At 54.8% G+C, this 16,552-nt stretch overlaps 2 protein-coding genes across 4 annotated transcripts in view; both read left to right on the top strand.

The window, feature by feature from the left end:
- The first annotated feature begins 1,169 nt into the window (after positions 1-1,169).
- Ppm1n (protein phosphatase, Mg2+/Mn2+ dependent 1N (putative)) lies at positions 1,170-4,849 on the top strand. Of its 2 annotated transcripts, none has more exons than XM_055615577.1 (5): positions 1,170-2,087; positions 2,761-2,878; positions 2,949-3,054; positions 3,131-3,191; positions 4,451-4,849. In XM_055615577.1, exons 1-5 carry the CDS (start codon positions 1,170-1,172, stop codon positions 4,457-4,459), a joined length of 1,212 nt encoding a protein of 403 aa, XP_055471552.1. In that variant the 3' UTR covers positions 4,460-4,849. The 2 variants fall into 2 exon arrangements, with proteins under 2 accessions (XP_055471552.1, XP_055471553.1); XM_055615578.1 differs by having other exon boundaries at positions 4,454-4,849.
- Positions 4,850-6,931: 2,082 nt separating this feature from the next.
- Positions 6,932-16,552, top strand: part of Vasp (vasodilator stimulated phosphoprotein) — a 15,121-nt gene continuing 5,500 nt past the window's right edge. For both annotated transcript variants that reach the window (XM_055615561.1, XM_055615562.1), the window contains exons 1-3: positions 6,932-7,646; positions 14,325-14,496; positions 14,580-14,745. In XM_055615561.1, the coding sequence (XP_055471536.1) occupies positions 7,642-7,646; positions 14,325-14,496; positions 14,580-14,745 (343 nt within the window). In that variant the 5' untranslated portion in view covers positions 6,932-7,641. The remainder of the gene's footprint in view (positions 7,647-14,324; positions 14,497-14,579; positions 14,746-16,552) is intronic.

A 16,552-nucleotide genomic window follows, 5' to 3' on the forward strand; every position in this document is an offset into this window, starting at 1 on the left:
AGCCTGGGCTCTAGGAGGATCTGTCTTAAACAAAACGAAAGGAAGCGTTTTGGGAGCTGGTACTCGGCCCACTGAAGCTGGAGCTTGTGTTTAGACAATCCAGGATCAGAAGGAGACCCTTTTGTTGAGGACATGGGGTCTAGAGCTCATGTTTCTGCAACACAGCTTCCTTTTTCTGTAATTCAGTTTCCTTTTTTCTAAACTGGCCCCATGAAAGCTAGGCATGGGGGTCAAGAGTTAACTCAGTGGTGAAGAGCACTTGGTGTTCTTAGAAAGAAGCTGGGTCAATTCCCAGCACCCAAATGGCAGCTCACAACAGTTCTGCAGTTCAAGTCCCTATTCTGACGCCCTTTTCTGACTTCCAAGGATACCAAGCACACATACGGTGCACATCCATACATGTAGGCAAAACACCCATACACATAAAATAAATGAATCTAAAAATAAACTACAAGGAAAAAAAAAAAAGCGAGCTGTGGCAGACAAGCCTTTTAACTAAGCATTCAGAAGGAAGAGACAAAGCACCTTCTCTGAGTTTGAGAACCTGGTTTACATAGCGATTTCCAAGCCGGCCAACGCTACATAGTAAGACCCTGTCTCAGAAACCTATAATAATATAGCCAGGTGGTGGTGACGACGCAGCAGGATCTCTGAGTTCGAGGCCAGCCTGGTCTACAGAGTAAATTCCAGAACCCTGTCTCGAAAAACCAAAAATAAATAAATAAGTAATAAGTTGGTTATGTAAAATAGTGTGTGTGTGACCTGTGACAGGGGCTCAGTGCGTATAGGCGAGTGCTGTCAAGCCTGATGAAGTAAGTTCGAGCCCCAGGACCCACACTGTGGAGGACGAGAACCGGCTCTCTCAAATTGCCCACTGACCTCCACACACATTAAGTGATTGTAATAAACTTTTAAATAGTGTTATGCCTGTAATTAAGAATGCAAATAACTTGCTCTTCTCCCCCGTCTCCACCCAGCGCCTGACCCCGACTAAGCCAGTTTTTGTGAAAGTGCTGGAAAGAAGAAACCCGTGAATACACCTCTTAGTGACCCTGCTTCAGGCCAGGTCAAGGGATAGGGAAGAGATTTACTTGGTTTAAAGTCTCACACAAGAGAGATTAGGGGAGGCGGGGGCGGGGAGAGAACCATTCTGATCCCGCGTCAGGAGGATGGCCGCCTTTGCCCGCCTGCTGGAGCGTCTCGGGTGGGCCCCTAGAGCTCAGGAGGCTGAGGAGCAGGAGGTGGAGACGGAGCGCAGGGTCCCCGGCGCTCCCGGGAGCCTCCTGGCTGCGCCCCGATGCTCGCAGAGGCCACACGGGGGTGCAGCGGCCGCACCGGGACTGCGCTTCGGGGCGAGCGCGCTGCAGGGCTGGCGCCCGCGCATGGAGGACGCCCACTGCGCTTGGCTGGCCTTGCCCGGGCTGCCGTCGGGCTGGGCTTTTTTCGCCGTCCTGGATGGCCACGGCGGAGCCCGCGCCGCGCGCTTCGGGGCGCGCTACCTCCCAGGTCACGTGCTTGGGGAGCTGGGTCCTGCGCCCCGGGAGCCGGACGGAGTGCGCCAGGCCCTGCGCAGTGCCTTCCTCCGCGCAGACGCGCAGCTGCGCACACTCTGGCCCCGCGGCGACCCGGGCGGCTCGACGGCGGTGGCGCTGCTGGTGTCCCCGTGTTTCCTCTACCTGGCGCACTGCGGGGACTCGCGCGCGCTGCTGAGCCGCTCTGGCTCCGTGGCCTTCTGCACCGAGGACCACCGTCCCCACCGGCCTCGGGAACGCGAGCGCATCCACGACGCCGGTGGCACCGTCCGTCGCCGGCGCGTTGAGGGCTCCCTGGCCGTGTCGCGAGCCCTAGGCGACTTTGCCTACAAGCAGGCACCGGGGAGGCCTCCCGAGCTGCAGCTCGTGTCGGCTGAGCCCGAGGTAGCTGCGCTGGTACGCCAGGCCGAGGACGAGTTCGTGCTCCTGGCCTCTGATGGAGTGTGGGACGCGCTGTCTGGTGCGGAGCTGGCGGGGCTGGTGGCGTCGCGTCTGCGTCTGGGCCTGGCCCCGGAGCAGCTCTGTGCGCAGCTGCTGGACACCTGTCTATGCAAGGTCTTGGGCCACTGCATGTGGGGAGGAGGGGCTTAGTTGATGACGGGTGGGGTTAGAGCATGTGAGTGGCTTGGAGTCCTGGAGGGCAGAGCAAGAAGGGTGCTTTGAACCATGAGAGAATAGGAGCAGATAGGTAAGTGGGAGGGATTTAAGAGAAGGGGCGTGGTCTCTAGAATGGGGCGCATGCGCGGCCTCTGGCTGGTCCTGAGAGGTGTCTGAAACCCGGAGAGCCCTAAAATAGGAAGACTTTAAAAGGCCTTGGCTGTCTATTTTATTTAAATTGTATATCATTTTAATGTATTTCGTGTGCATGTTTGTACCAAATCTCGTTATGTACTTAAGAGAACATCTTACGGCAGTCAGTTCTCTCCTTCCACCGTGAGTCCCAGGGACTGAAGTCAGCTTGCCAAGCTTGGTGGCAAGCAAGCGTCTCAGCCTACTGAGTCATCTCGCCGGCCTGTGGCTGTTTTCGTTAATAGAGCATGGTGGCCAGGACTGGGAAAGGGCATGGTCCAAAAGATGGGTCTTATAGACTTGAGAGGATTGAGTAGGCGATTGGCGAGGGGGACTGCCGACGCCAGGGTTGTTGGCAAGCCCTTCTCTCAAAGGCGTGGGACTCTGGGATGGAGCCTTTGACTCTCCCACCAGGTTCTCTCTTCTTCACTTCATCCAGGGAAGTCTGGATAACATGACCTGCATGGTAGTCTGCTTTCCGGGGGCCCCCAGGCCTTGTGAGGAGGCCATCAGCAGGGAGACGGCTTTGGATGCAGCCCTGAGCCACAGAGTGGCTGGTGAGCAGGTCAAATGGCCAGGGGGAGGGGCAGTTGGCAAGTGTGGGCTCTCCTCTCACCTCCTCCTCAGAGCTGTATGTCTCTGCTCAGGAAGCGCCATGCCTGAACACGGTTTTCAGGACCCTGGCCTCAGAGGACATCCCAGGCTTGCCTCCTGGAGGAGGGCTCCACAGCAAGTGAGCTGGGGCGAGGTGGCATGGGGCAGGGTGACAGGACCAGGTCCCCTCTTGAGGGCTTCCCTTTTTTCTGTAGGGCTGCTGTCATTGCCGAAGCGTACTCTAAACTGCGTCAGATCCCAGGGGAATGTCAAGAGGTGAGGCGCTCAACTTTAGTGTCTATCCCTAATGTACCCTACACCCCTGCCTGCCTGCCTGCCTGCCTGCCTCCGTGCCCCCTTTTTGTTTCTCTGTGTGTATGTGTATGTCTGAGTGTATATGTTACAGTGTAAATATGTGGGCGTGTGGCATGTTGCTTCTGGAGAGGTCAGAGCTATAGAGTCAGTTCTCTTCTTCCACCATGTGGGGCCGGGAACTGAACTCAGATCATCAGGTTTGGAGGCAAGAAGTGTGTTTACCAGAGAAGCAGCAATCTCTCAAGCCCCTTTAATTTATTTTTTTTTTAATTTAAGGCAGGCATAGTGGCACAGACCTTTAATCCCAGCACTCGGGAGGAAGGCGGATCTCTGAGTTGGAGGCCAGCCTGGTCTATAGAGTGGTCCAGGCCAACCAGGGTGGTTACACAGTGAGACCCTGTTTCAAACACAAACAAACAAACAGACAGACAGACAAAGAAACAGACAAACATAATCAATCAATGAAGGGTTTATATGGGTTAGTGATAGAACAGTTCCCCAGTATCTCAAGGCCCTAGGCTTAATCCCTAGGACTTAAAAAACAGCCAGACAAGATTTCTCAGTGGTTCAGAGCACTTACTCCTATTCCAGAGGACCCATGGACCCCAGAGGAACTTAGGCAAGGCAGTTGAAGGCCACCCTGTCCTATATGTGACCCGGTTAGATGGAAGGAAGGGAGGGAGGGAGGGAGGGAGGGAAGAGAAGAGTGTTGGAGAGATGGTTCAGTGGTTGAGTATCTCTTGCTCTTGTAAAGGACTCATGTTCAGTTCCCAGAATCCACATGGCTGCTAACTCTGGTCCCAGGGGATCTGCCGCCCTCATGTAGCCTCTACACAGATGTATTGTACATATACCTGCATGCAAGCTAAACACCCATACACTTACATTTTTTAATCTTTGAAAAAACTTTGTAGGGGCTGGAGAGATGTCTCAGAGGTTAAGAGCACTGTCTGCTTTTCCAGAGGTCCTGAGTTCAATTCCCAGCAACCACATGGTGGCTCACAACCATCTATAACAAGATCTGGTGCCCTCTGCTGGCACGCAGGTGTACCCGCAGATAGAACACTATATATAATAAATAAATCTAAAAAAAAAAAAAAACTTTGAAAAGAGAAAAATCAAAACTAAAATAATAAAAACAAAACAGAGGGGAGGCTTCTAGGAGGTTGAGTGGGGGTGCTGACTGGCGGCTTCCCCCTTTCCCATGTTCTGTGTCACAGAAGAGATGAGGTGGAAGCCGCTGGCACCCATTCAACCTTGACTTGAACTCAGAGGCCTGACAGCGGCCGTCCTCCGGGGACCATCACAGATCCGGGGACATCAGTGCTTTCCTACCACGAGACACAAAGGAGGGAAGGCCAGCCATGGAGGAACCTGGGATCTCCATTTCCCTTCTCCTACTTCCCCCTCACAAGAGTCTCATGAGGGGGGAATTCCACCCTCTCCCAACAGCAACCACAAAAACCCCCATCAAACCTGCTGCTTTTTCTTCCCCTCAATATTTAAAGCCAAATAGAGCAAGTGGTCAGCATGTAACAGCCTTTTATATATATTTTTTAACCTTTGCTACAAGGAGGTGGTGAGAGATGTGATTATGGAATTTTATTTAATAAAGTAATTCCAAATGTATTCCCTTTCATTATTATTATTAGTAGTAGTATTTATTTTGTGTGTGTGTGTGTCCCACATGCAATGGCTTGCATGTGAAGGTTAGAGGACAACTTTCTGGAGCTGGATCTAGGGATTGAACCCAGGTCCTCAGGATTGTCAGCAAACTCAGTCACCTGCTGGGCCATCTCACTGGGCCCCTTTCTTCTCTTTCTTTTAGTCCTCTGAGCTTCCCTTTCGTTTGTTTGTTTGTTTGTTTGTTTTGTGTGTGAATGTTTTGCCTGCCTTTATTGACACATATTACGTGTGTGCCTGGTGCCTTTGGAGGTCAGATCCCTTCAGAGTTGTGAATTTCTTCATGGATGCTTGAAACCAACCCAAATTCCTCTGTAAGAGCAACAAGTTCTCTTAACGGCTGACCCTTCTCCCCAGCACCCTTTGATTTTTGCTTTGATCATGTAGCCCAGGAGGACCTTGGACTGGAAGCCTTCCTGCCTCAGCCTCACATGTGCTGAGGCCTCAGGCGTGTGGCACTTTCTTATAAAAAGTGGTTTGTTGCCCAGTATGGTGGCTGCAGCTTGTGATTCCAACAGCTCCAGGCGTGAGGCAAAGAGGATCTGGAACTGAAGACCCTGGCCACATAATGGAATTTGGACAGCCTTAAAAAAAAAAAAAAAAAAAAAAATTGGGGCTGGAGAGGCCCAATGGTTAAGAGTGCTTGCTGCACAATCCTAAGGAGCTGAGTTGAGATCCAGGCAGCAGACATCCTGCAATCGCCTGTAACCCCAACTCCAAGGGAAGTGTGCGGACACGCCAGCATTCATCCCTCACATACACTCTTTAAATAAATAAGTTAATTAAACTAGAAATGGTTTCTGCTGGGCACGGTGGCGCGTTCCTGCCTTCGATGCCAGGCTCAGGAGGCAGAGGCAGGCGGATCTCTAAGATTTCAAGGCCAGCCTGGTCTACAGAGCGAGTCTGGGGACAGCCAGTATGAAACAGATAGACCCTGTCTCAGAAACAAAACACAAGAAAACAAAAACATGATTTGCATATTCTCTGGTCAGCAAACGTGCAGTGAGCAACTGCTGTGTTGAGCATCGGGCCCTCCTCACAGCTGAGAGCTGGCTCAGTACATTAGGATCCTGGAGGCCCTGTTTGGGGAGACAGCAAACAAGGGGACTAATAAATAGGAAACAACACAGTGAATAAGGGGAAGAAAACGTCCAAGGACTTTCCCTTGACATTAATTTTTCCCTCCAAATCTTGGGCTGAGAAGCTGGCTCAGCAGGTGCCCTCAAGACCGACAACCCTGAACCCACATGTTGGAAGTCAGAGAACAACGTGCAATATTTTATTTTCTCCTTCTGTCATACTGGTCCCAGGAACTGAACTCCTATCCTTAGATCTGCGTGGTTCCGCTTTCGGATTTCAGGTTGGCCTCAAACTTGTGATCCTCCTGCGGCGGCCTCCCAGTCTGTGGCAGGAACAGCTAGCGTACTGTAGTTCTGCGCAGCGTGAAGAGTTTGTCCTGAAGGACGAGGTTCTCACAGGTGAAGGCCAACAGAGAGCCAGCATCCAGAAAATGGACTGGCCAAAGGCCGGATGCGCTGATTCAACGTGAGTTTTGGGAGACCCAAACAAGACAGTCATAGGCTAAACCTGTCCTCAGCCTCCATGCCTCAGTTTCTCGATCTGTAAAGCAGGAACTGGCGCTTCCCTAGAGTACACGCCTTTCGCCTGGCCAGGTGGAACTCCACGGGGGCGTGTCCAGGTGATGATGTAACTCCGGGCGGGGCCTGTGGGTCCCACTGCGGAAGCCTTGGAGGGTGTCTGGGGGTATCTTGCGGGGGGAGGGGGCTCCAGGGAGGGTATCTGGTGTGGGCAAAACTAAGTGGTAGCTGGGCACGCTTGGGGAGCAGATCCAGAGTCCCACCACCAGCCCTCCACTCCGGTCTATCCCCACCCCCACCCCCGCCCCCACCCAGCCGCGACCGGGCGGTGAGTCAGCGGTCCGCCGCGCCCCCTGGCTCACTTCCTCCACACCTTCCCCGGGAGGGTGGGGGGCGGCGAGGGGTGGGGCCCGGCCTAAGGAGCGAGGTCTGGGCAACGGGGCGCGTGCCGAAGTGTTACTTAAAGGTGGGAATTAATGCGCTCCCCTGCTTAGCCGGGGGGCCTCCCGCCCTCCCAAAACTGAGCAGAAGTCCGCGGAGCGAGTTGGACTCGAGAACCTGCACCCCCAGAATCCAGTAGTGGAGCCAGCTAGAGATCAAAGAAAGGCCCCCTCTCTTCCGGCGAGCTTCACCCTTCAACTGGGGGGCGAGGCCTAGGGTGCACCCCGACGCCGCCAGGCTGAGGAAGGAGAGCGATTGCGGAAGCCGAAGGTTCCGCGTTCTCTTTTAAACGCTCTCCATCCCCCGCCTGGAGGCGTCTACGGCCCCTTTAAGGCGCGCGGCATTGTGGGTGCGGGGAGTGGAATTTTGGAACGAAATGTAGCAAAGAGAGTATAGTAGTAAGAGTAACCGGGTAGGTGCAGCCGGCCGAGGGAGCGCGCCGGCCAGGTCGGGACGCCGCACCCCGCTCCCCACCGCGGGAGATCCAGGCCGTCGGAGCAGCGGAGGGTGGAGCGCGCGAGGACCCGCCCCGGCCCGGTCCACGTTCTCCCCAGGAAGCCGGACTCTATGGGGCGGGACCCCGGGAGCGACTGAGCAGAACCTGGAGCCAGCCCCGCACCCCTGCGCCTCCAGTCCGGGGCGCCCCGGGAGCACTCCCCGAGGGCGCGCCGCCCGCGCTCAGCGCAGCCATGAGGTGAGCTCCGAACCCCCCAGCTGGGTCCCATCCGGGCGCCGTCCCCGCGTCCCGCCTTTGTCCCCCTCCCCCAGCTCGTTCGGGGCTGCCTGTAGGCGCCGCGGCGTTTCGGGCGCCCCAGCTCCCAGCGATGTCTCCCGGGGCGATCTCTAAATATCGACACCCGGTTTCTCCGACTGCTCCCTGGAGGTTTGGGGCGGTGCCGGCCGAGGGTCTCTCCATGGCGTTCAGGTTCAGGGACGCTCTCCGGACCCAGAACAGGAGGACTTTTGGAGGAGCACCTCGGAGTTGGCAGCTAGGTAGAGCCTCGCAGGAAGGATCCGGTTTAAGCGGGGCTCGGAGTTACCGCCCCCAAACTCAAAACCAGGTCGGGGGGAGGGGGCTGGCTTGAGGACCCGAGCCCTGAAACGTGGTCTTCGGACCCCTGCGAAAGGGCCGCTGGATGAGTGTCCTAGAGTGGGACCGTGGCCCTTAACTTCAGGGGTTACTTCTTGATGCCCTTATATTTGGGGGACACAGTTTCTTCTGTTGAAGGGGTTTTGCGATCTGGACCCACGGGGCCTGGAGGGTCTGGATGGGACCCCACTTTCCCTAGGTACTGAGGCTGGGTCCTAGGGCCCGGGAGTACTCCAGGCCCAGGGCGGCTCCCGGCCGGAGGGCGTTTCTAGTTCCCCCTCCACCTGGTGGCCGGGGAGGGAGGGGGCACGGCAGCTGGGGGAGGGGGCCTTTGTCTTCCTGACTCACCTGTCGAGACAGCTGGTGTGGGGGGCGGGCCCCCGAGTGAGCACTGTGGGCCAGCTGCTTCCCCCATACCACATCCCCTCCCCCTAGGCTCAGTGTCGCCGGGTGTCACCTCCCTTCCCCAATCCGTGGGATTGGAGGAGGGGTCGCTGGAAAGCGTCAAGGTCATAGCCTTCTCCCACCAGACTCAGACCCACCAGCTTCTTTCAGCTCTCTCCCCAGGAATTTTCTCCTTTTTTTAATTTAATGTCTTCCCTGGGAGCTGCCCTAAACTCCTGGGCTCACCTGAGGGCGGGGCCTGTGCTGGCAGAGCCCCCTCCCCTCGGCCCCCCAGTGTCTCCCTTGGGGCTACATCTTGACAATACTATCTCCCTTCCTCCACTTTGGCTGGGACTTCCTGCCCCAAAGCCCCTGGCTAGGAGTCTCCTGGGGACAGTTTGGGCTTAACCCCCGTGTGCACATCCTCCAGTCTTGCCCTCTGACATCAGGGTGACATTCCTCGCTAAGACCCTGAGCCAGTACCCCTCCCTCTCACGTCTGTCCCTTGGCATGTGGGAGTGTTGGGATCTGGAGCTAGAAGGGGACATCCGAGACACTCTGGAGACTTCCTGCTTGGTCTTCCCTCCCCTCTGGGAGCTCTGCCCCCCCCCCAAAGGGGGTCATTTCCTCCACTGGCTCCCCACTCTCCTCTCCTGCCGCCCCCAGCCCCTCCCCTCCCCCACCCGTTTCCGGTCCCAGACCCGGTGGAAGGCGGATGGCGGATGTCCGAGTTAGTGCCGCCTCACTCGCTGAGACCGTAAAAGGGCAGGAGCAACGTCTAGGCCGGCCCCCTGCACCCCCACCCCCAGCCCCCGTCCTCCTGCAGCCCGCCCCCTCCGGCTGTGTCCTGGGCCAAACCTCCCTCCCCTGAGGGGAGGCACAAGTTGTACAGGTCCCCCAACCCTCTTAGGGGAGGGTCTCCCTCGTCCTAGGTCACTTGCTGGGTTGTGTCACTTCTCCGAGGACAGCTAGGATTAAAAGACAGACCTGTCCCTAATTCCCAGCTGGGTACACCGAGCCCCCCTCTGGAAGCCTGGCCCCAGTGCCCTCAGAGAAGGGAGCAGACTGGTTTGACTGGGGGCAGTGGGAAGGGGGGAGGTTGAGATGGAAAATTACAAGATATGGTTCTTTTTCTCCTGGTTTGACAAATATTTGTCGAGTGTCTGCTGCGTCCACATCCGGGAGCTGGGAAGACAGAGAGGGGTCAGAGGTCTTGGGGCTTTTGGGCAGACAGAATTCTGAAAGCATGTGGTTCATTCCTTTCCTCTTGCAATAACACAAGCAATTGTTGATTTATTTTATTTTTAAATGATGTGGCTGGTTCAGTCACACGTCTTTGTGGCAGGCGCTGTTACATGGGTCTGATTCCATTTCAGTCTCCACCGCAGTCAAATGTGATGTTAGTACAAGCTTGTGCCCTCGTCTTACCCCCATTTTACAGGTAGTAAAACCGAGACACGGAGATACTTAGGAAATGGCCTGTTAAAGTTTAACGGTTTGTGGTGACTCATGCCTATAACATAGCACTCAGGAGGCGGAGGCAGGAGGATGGAGAGCTGGAGGCCAGCTTGGGCTATTGAGTCCCTGTCTCAAAAATAATACATCAAGTCAGTTTGGAGGTGGTAAAGTTTGAATTTGTACCCAGGACTGTCTAAATCTGGTGGCATTATAGAAAAAGGAAGATAGATAGAACCATCTGTGGGTTTTTGTTTTTTGTTGGTTTTTGTTTGTTTGTTTTGGACAAATAACACACTTTTACCATTAAAAGCCATTCCCTTGCTACATAACAAGTTTGAGGCCAGCCTAGGCTACCGAGTAAGTTCTAGGTCAGCCTGGACTGTACTGTGTACACAGGATGCTAGGTGTGTGTTTCACAAGTTTCATGGTGCAAGGAGATGGTGAGGTAAGGTTGGGGGAGGTGAGCAGCAAAGGGAGAATGAGGAAGGTGTCTGCACCTGGTCACCTCTGTCCCCAGGAGCTCGCCCTCTTAGGACTCCCAGCTGCCAAGGTGGAATCTATCGGCTCTAGGGTTGTCTCCTTTTATCCTCACAACAGACTTGGTGAGCTGGGAACTCGGAGTTCCAGGCTGGAAACGAGGCTCTGGAAGTGAGGCCGCACAGAAGGAAGGCAGGTTGTCTCTTTTTTTTCTTTAAGAAAATGTTTTTACATTTATTTATTTTGGTGAGGATGGGCATATGTGAAGGATGTGGAAGTCAGAAGACAGCGATGGGCGGCAGGTCTCTCCTGGGGATCAAACTCAGCCATCTTGCCAGCCCTCTACCTCCCCCTTGGATTCCTGAAACCTCCTGCCTCCAGCTCCCAAGAGCTGGGGTCACAGCTTGAGGTCACAGGTGTGTACCTCCTGTGGGGATTTTTCATTCCAGCTCCTTTTGGGGATATATGAAACAGGGCCATGTGGCCTAGCCTGGCCTGAAGCCTATAGTGGCTCTTCTGCCTCTGCCTCCCAAGTACAGAGGCCACAGAACCATTAACCTTTATTTATCTGCTGAAACATCAGGTCCCAAAAGATCCCTTTGACCCCCCAGTGCATCTCAAGAACCTAGAATAATACCTAACACTCAGGAACACTCAGCAGCTGTGAACAGCAGACTCGACAGTAGCTGCTGACATCTAAAGGACATTAGACACTGTTCCGAGCATTGGGTTCCGATTTCCAGATGTACCGCTCAGCAGACTGATGAGCTAAACTGATGCCTTAGCCCTTTGACAGATGATGAAATGCAGGCACAGAGAGGTGAAGACACTGGACAAAGATCACACAGCACACAAGGAGCAAGCAAGCTAGCAGGGAGGCTACCATTTGAATTCAAGGGCTCCCCAACCCCTAACTCCACTGAAAGATGAGAAAACAGTCCAGTTGGTATTTTTAAAAAGGCAAAGTATGGAGAAAAGTGTAGAGCAGAGGGGTGCTGCTTTAAAAAAGGTGGAACATCTAAATATACATCAGCTTCTCAGGTGACAAGAGCCTGAGGGGAAAACACAATTCTAAGTCTTCAGGCTTTTGACCCTGATTCACTATTTCTTAATTTCTTTTTTAAGGATAAAACAAAACAAAAACATTTATTTTGATTTTTGGGTATATGGAGGTCAGAGGACAACTTGTGGGACTCTGTTATCTCCTTCCACGATGAGTGTTTGCAGGATCCAACTGAGGTGGTGAGGCCTGGAGGCCCCTTCATCTGCCGGCCCCAGTGTGGCCTTTAGTTTCTTTGAGACAGGGTCTCACTGTGTTACAGGCTGGCCTCGAACTTGAGGAGATCTCCCCTTGCTACAGCCTCCTGAGTGCTGGAGTGATGGCTCGGGCCCCATTTGGTGGAGACCAGTTCTGGTTTTTGTTTTATCGTGGCCTTGAGTTACAAGGGTGCCTGCCTCAGAACAAGATTGTCAGGCAGAAAGGACTGCTGTGAGGTGTGCTGGGGAGGTGGCTAGGGAGGGGCTTCTGGAAAGGGAGGATGTACAAGGGGGTGAGGGATGCTGGAACGGAGTGAGCGAGGAGAAGGGGGAACCTCACAGGCCTTGGGTCTGCATCTGACAGGGCTTGATGGGGGCCGGGGACACAGGACAGATGGATGGACTATGAGATTGGTTGGGTCTTAACAGGGTCCTTCTATTAGGTCATTTTTTAAGGTCCAGTTGAGAGCAGGGCCCAGCCCAGGGTCACCCTGCAGCTCCTCGGGACCAGAGCCTTGGCAGGGTAGGACCACCTGGGAGGCCAAAGTGCACCTGGGTGGGGCAGTGAAGCCCTGGGCGTCAGGCCAGAGTCTGCCCTGGGTGTGGGTGGCAGGTGTGGGTGAGCTTTTAGCGCTGCCATGCCCAGGGTGCCTGAGCCAGAAACAGCCCCTGAAGCTATGCTTGTCTGAAGTGACACCTGATTGGTAGATCCCATAGGTGCACAGAGTGGGGGACCCTCAGAGCCTTCCCCTGCAACCTCTCTGGGCCCTGTCGGCTGCATCCAGGTGGAGCAGCATCTGTCCTGAAGGGATGCAGCGGGACAGAAGGACCGACTTGGGAAGGCTCAAGGTTTGGGCCTAGCTAATGGAGCAATTGACATGCAAAGCTGGGGCGCCGGCTCCATGTGAAGTTCAGGGGCCTGCCAAGGGGCTTTCCCTGCGGAACTCCACCTCCACCGTCTGACACCACGCCCCAGCCCCCAGCCCCACCATTGTGGGGTGCAGTTTCTCTCCCCTTGAAAACCACAAACTTCTTCTTTTCAGGAAAGAGCCCGGTGGGGGTGGGGTGAGCTCCCCCCCCACACACTTCCCCTGTCTGGTGGGGGTGGGTGGGGCCTGAGCTTCCCCCACTTCCCCTGTCTGTGTGTGACCTTGGCCAAGTTACTTCCCGTCTGGAAGCCTTAGTAACTGCCTTGGAGGAGAACTTCCAAGGCAGGTGTGTGGTATCTTATGTGCTGGAGGTGTTCCGGTGCCCCGGGGCTGACAGTGACCAAGCACTCAGCACCCCAGTGCTGAGTGTACTCAGTGTACACTAGGCACTGTGCCCAGTACGTTAAGTAACCAGACTCATTCTTGCTCTCAGCCTTCAGGAGGTAGGGACCGTCATGTCCTCCCTAAGTGAGACGAGGGAGATGAGCTCTCTGGGTCATGTGAAAGAAGGGTTCAGCGGGAGTTTCAACCCAGGTCTGTAGTGTCAGACTCTGTATTTCCCTGCATTGGCTGGTGGCCTCCTCAGCTGTGCCTGGCCCACAGGTTGGGACAGCTGCTCCCCAGACTAAATTCTGCCCCCCACACGTCCAGGAAGGTGGTGGCAGGGCAGATAGTCTGGGCCACTGCTGAGTCTCCATCCCTAGCCACAGGGTGTGACAGTGCAGCCAGGAATGTGGGCCAAATGGCTCTTTGGGCCCAGGGGGACCAGGTGACCAGCAAGAGCAGCCTCAGGGGAGGCAGCACCAGGGTCTTGGGAGCTGTCCTCATACTTCCTGTCCTTTGGCCATAGCTGCCTCATCTGACCTGGGCTGGGAGGAGAGGTGGTAGAAATGAGGAAACTGAGTCCAGGCAGCGGCTGTTCTCGCCTCACTGTCTGTCTGCTAGTCCCAGCATCTCCGCCTTTCCTAGTTGACCTGCAGTCACTTTGGATTAAGGCTCTAGAGGCTGAGCCCAGGACCCCGAGCAAGTTGCCTAGTGCCCAGTTCAAGCCTTAGGGGCCCAGCGTTATTTTTTTTTCTGCCTCTTCCTGAGTGTGGCCTGTCTATCTCTTCCCTACAGTGTACTCGTCTGTCAATCTGCCTTTTTTTTTTTTTTATAGTACTGCGGATTCAACCAAGGGCCTTTAGCAAACTGGGCAAGCACTCTACCCACTGAGCCAAGCCCCAGGCCCTCACTGGGGATTCTAGGCAGGGGCTCTACCACTGAGCCACACCCCAGCCCCTCACTGGGGGATTCTAGGCAGGGGCTCTAGCACTGAGCCACACCCCAGCCCCTCGATGGGGGATTCTAGGGCAGGGGCTCTCCACTGAGCCACACCCCAGCCCCTCAATGGGGGATTCTAGGGCAGGGGCTCTCCACTGAGCCACACCCCAGCTCCTCGATGGGGGAATGCACATGCATGTACAGGTTACAGTCAGTTTTCTGCCTCTACCATATGGGTATAGGAAATTGACCTCAGGTCATCGGCTTGGCGTCTAGCACCTTTTATCAGCTGAGCCATCTCTCTGGGCCAAGCTTTTGTTCTTTGCCTCTTTCTTTTCTCACTTTTTTGCCATCTACTATTTTCTGGTGTCACACTCTGTCTGGGTCTCTGAGAGAACGTCTGATTCCTCCGTTCTCATCTCTCTTACGTCTCTGTTCTTCCTCCGATCCTTGTCCTGTCCTGGGGAGACCGACATGGAGAATGTGACTGACCCCTCTGCTCTCCCTCCTGCAGCGAGACGGTTATCTGTTCCAGCCGGGCCACTGTGATGCTTTACGATGACAGCAACAAGCGATGGCTCCCTGCTGGCACTGGTGCCCAGGCCTTCAGCCGTGTCCAGATCTACCACAACCCCACTGCCAACTCCTTCCGAGTTGTCGGTCGCAAGATGCAGCCTGACCAGCAGGTGCAAGCTCCCTCCGTCTCCCTGTCCCTCTGTCTCCTTGCCATTGAGCCCGTCAGCGTTCACCCACCTGTTCCGTCTCGTAGGTGGTTATCAACTGTGCCATCATCCGGGGTGTCAAGTACAATCAGGCTACCCCCATCTTCCACCAGTGGCGGGACGCCCGCCAGGTCTGGGGCCTCAACTTCGGCAGCAAGGAGGAGGCAGCACAGTTTGCAGCCGGCATGGCCAGCGCCCTGGAGGCCTTGGAAGGTTAGGTGGACGGGTGGGACAGTGTTGGGGCTCGTGCTTGTGATCTCTGCATTTGGGAGGCTGCGGCAGGAGGATCGTAACAAGTCCCAGGCCAGCCTGGATGATACAGCAAGACCTTGTCACAAATAAATAAATGAGTAAATAAGATCGGGACTGGGAATGTAGGTCCGTGGTAGAGAGCTGACCTAGCCTATGGGAAGCTCTGCCTTTGGTCCCCAGCACTGCGTAAAGCAGGTCTGTGGCACATGCCTGTCATCCCAGCGCTTGGCAGTTGGAGGCAGGAGGATAATGAGGTTAAGGCTCTCCTCAGCTACACAGCAAGCTTGAGACCAGCCTGAGCTACATAAGTCTACGTAAGCTTGTGTTGGGGTGTGAGTGCGCGCGCATGCTCAAGCTGGGAGGACTGAAGAGATGGTTTGGTGACTACTGCTGTTTACTGCTCTTCCTGAGGACCTGGGTGTGATTCCCAGCACCCACATGGTGGGTGGCTCACAATTCCAAGGGACCTGACACTTTCTGGCCTTAGTGGCGCATGGGCATAGGTGTAGGCAAAGCACCCATACACATACAATTAAAAAAAAAAAGGACAGGCAGGAAAAACATAACTGGGGGTGGAGTGAGCAACGACCTCGCAACAGTGCTGTGTGCCCTTTTGGGCCTGAGTCTACCCATCTGAAATCAGCTAACCCATGGACAGCACAGAAAACTTGGATGAGGATTGTCCACACCTGGTACATGCCTAGATGCGAAGCACAGCGTGTCTGAGATGACTGCACGTTCCCCGTGAGCGCCGGCTGGAGCAGTCCGTCCGTCAGTCCAGCCTCCACTGTCCAGCCTCCGCTGTGCTCCCTGGGCTGGTCATGGTGGCACATACTTGTAATATAAGCCTTTGAGAAGGGGAAGCATGGCAGGTGTGTAAAACAAAGTCCACGGGCGGCATGCCGGGTCACCAGCTCAGTGGGACAGGTTTGCTCAGCATGTGCCAGGCCCTGGGTGCCACCCTAGGTCAAAGTAAAGTCTCTACTTTTTTTTCTTTCGGTTTTTCAAGACAGGGTCTCTGTGTAGCCCTGGCTGTCCTGGACTCGATTTGTAGACAAGCTGGCTTTGAACTCACAGACACCCTCTTGCCTCTGCCTCCCCGAGCGCTGGAATTACAGGCGTATGCCACCACATGCGGCATGCTACTTCTTTAAAAATTTTGTTTTTGGTTTTTGTTTGTTTGTTTTAAGACCGGGTTTCTCTGTGTAGCCCTGGCTTTCTTGGAACTCACTCTGTAGACCAGGCTGGCCTCAGCCTCAGGGATCCCGCTGCCTCTGCCTCTGGAATGCTAGGATTAAAGGCAAGTGCCACTATGTCCAACTACATGGTATTTTTTACTGTTTCACAAATATTCAGCTCATGTGGGGATCTGGGTCAAATAGAGACTCTAATGCTGGGAACAAGAGTCCTTTTTTTTTTTTTTTTTTTAAGCTATCTAATGATGCCAAGACCCTGTCATTTTTTTTTTTAGAGGTGCTGGTGATTGAACCATGGGCTTCTACCAAGTTTTCTACCACTGAGCCACACCCCCAGGCCATCACTGGGGGGTTCTAGGCAGGGGCTCTACCACTGAGCCACGCCCCAGCCCCTCACTGGGGGATTCTAGGCAGGGGCTCCACCACTAAGCCATACTCCAGCCCCTCACTAGGGAATTCTAGGCAGGGGCTCTACCACTGAGCTACACCCCCAGCCCCTCACTGGGGAATTCTAGGCAGGGCCTCTACCACTGAGCCACACCCCCAGCCTCTCACTGGGGAATTCTAGGCAG

Source organism: Psammomys obesus, unplaced genomic scaffold (genome assembly GCF_907164565.1).
Source record: "Psammomys obesus unplaced genomic scaffold, mPsaObe1.curated_primary_1811, whole genome shotgun sequence".
Taxonomy (NCBI): Eukaryota; Metazoa; Chordata; class Mammalia; order Rodentia; family Muridae; genus Psammomys; species Psammomys obesus.

Bases quoted from the DNA above. Each gene is read 5' to 3' on its own strand.
- Ppm1n (XM_055615577.1), top strand. From the start codon at position 1,170: ATGGCCGCCTTTGCCCGCCTGCTGGAGCGTCTCGGGTGGGCCCCTAGA. The intron at 2,088-2,760 runs GTCTTGGGCCAC...CACTTCATCCAG, and splicing joins TGGACACCTGTCTATGCAAG to GGAAGTCTGGATAACATGAC. The intron at 3,055-3,130 runs GTGAGCTGGGGC...TTTTTTCTGTAG, and splicing joins GGAGGAGGGCTCCACAGCAA to GGCTGCTGTCATTGCCGAAG.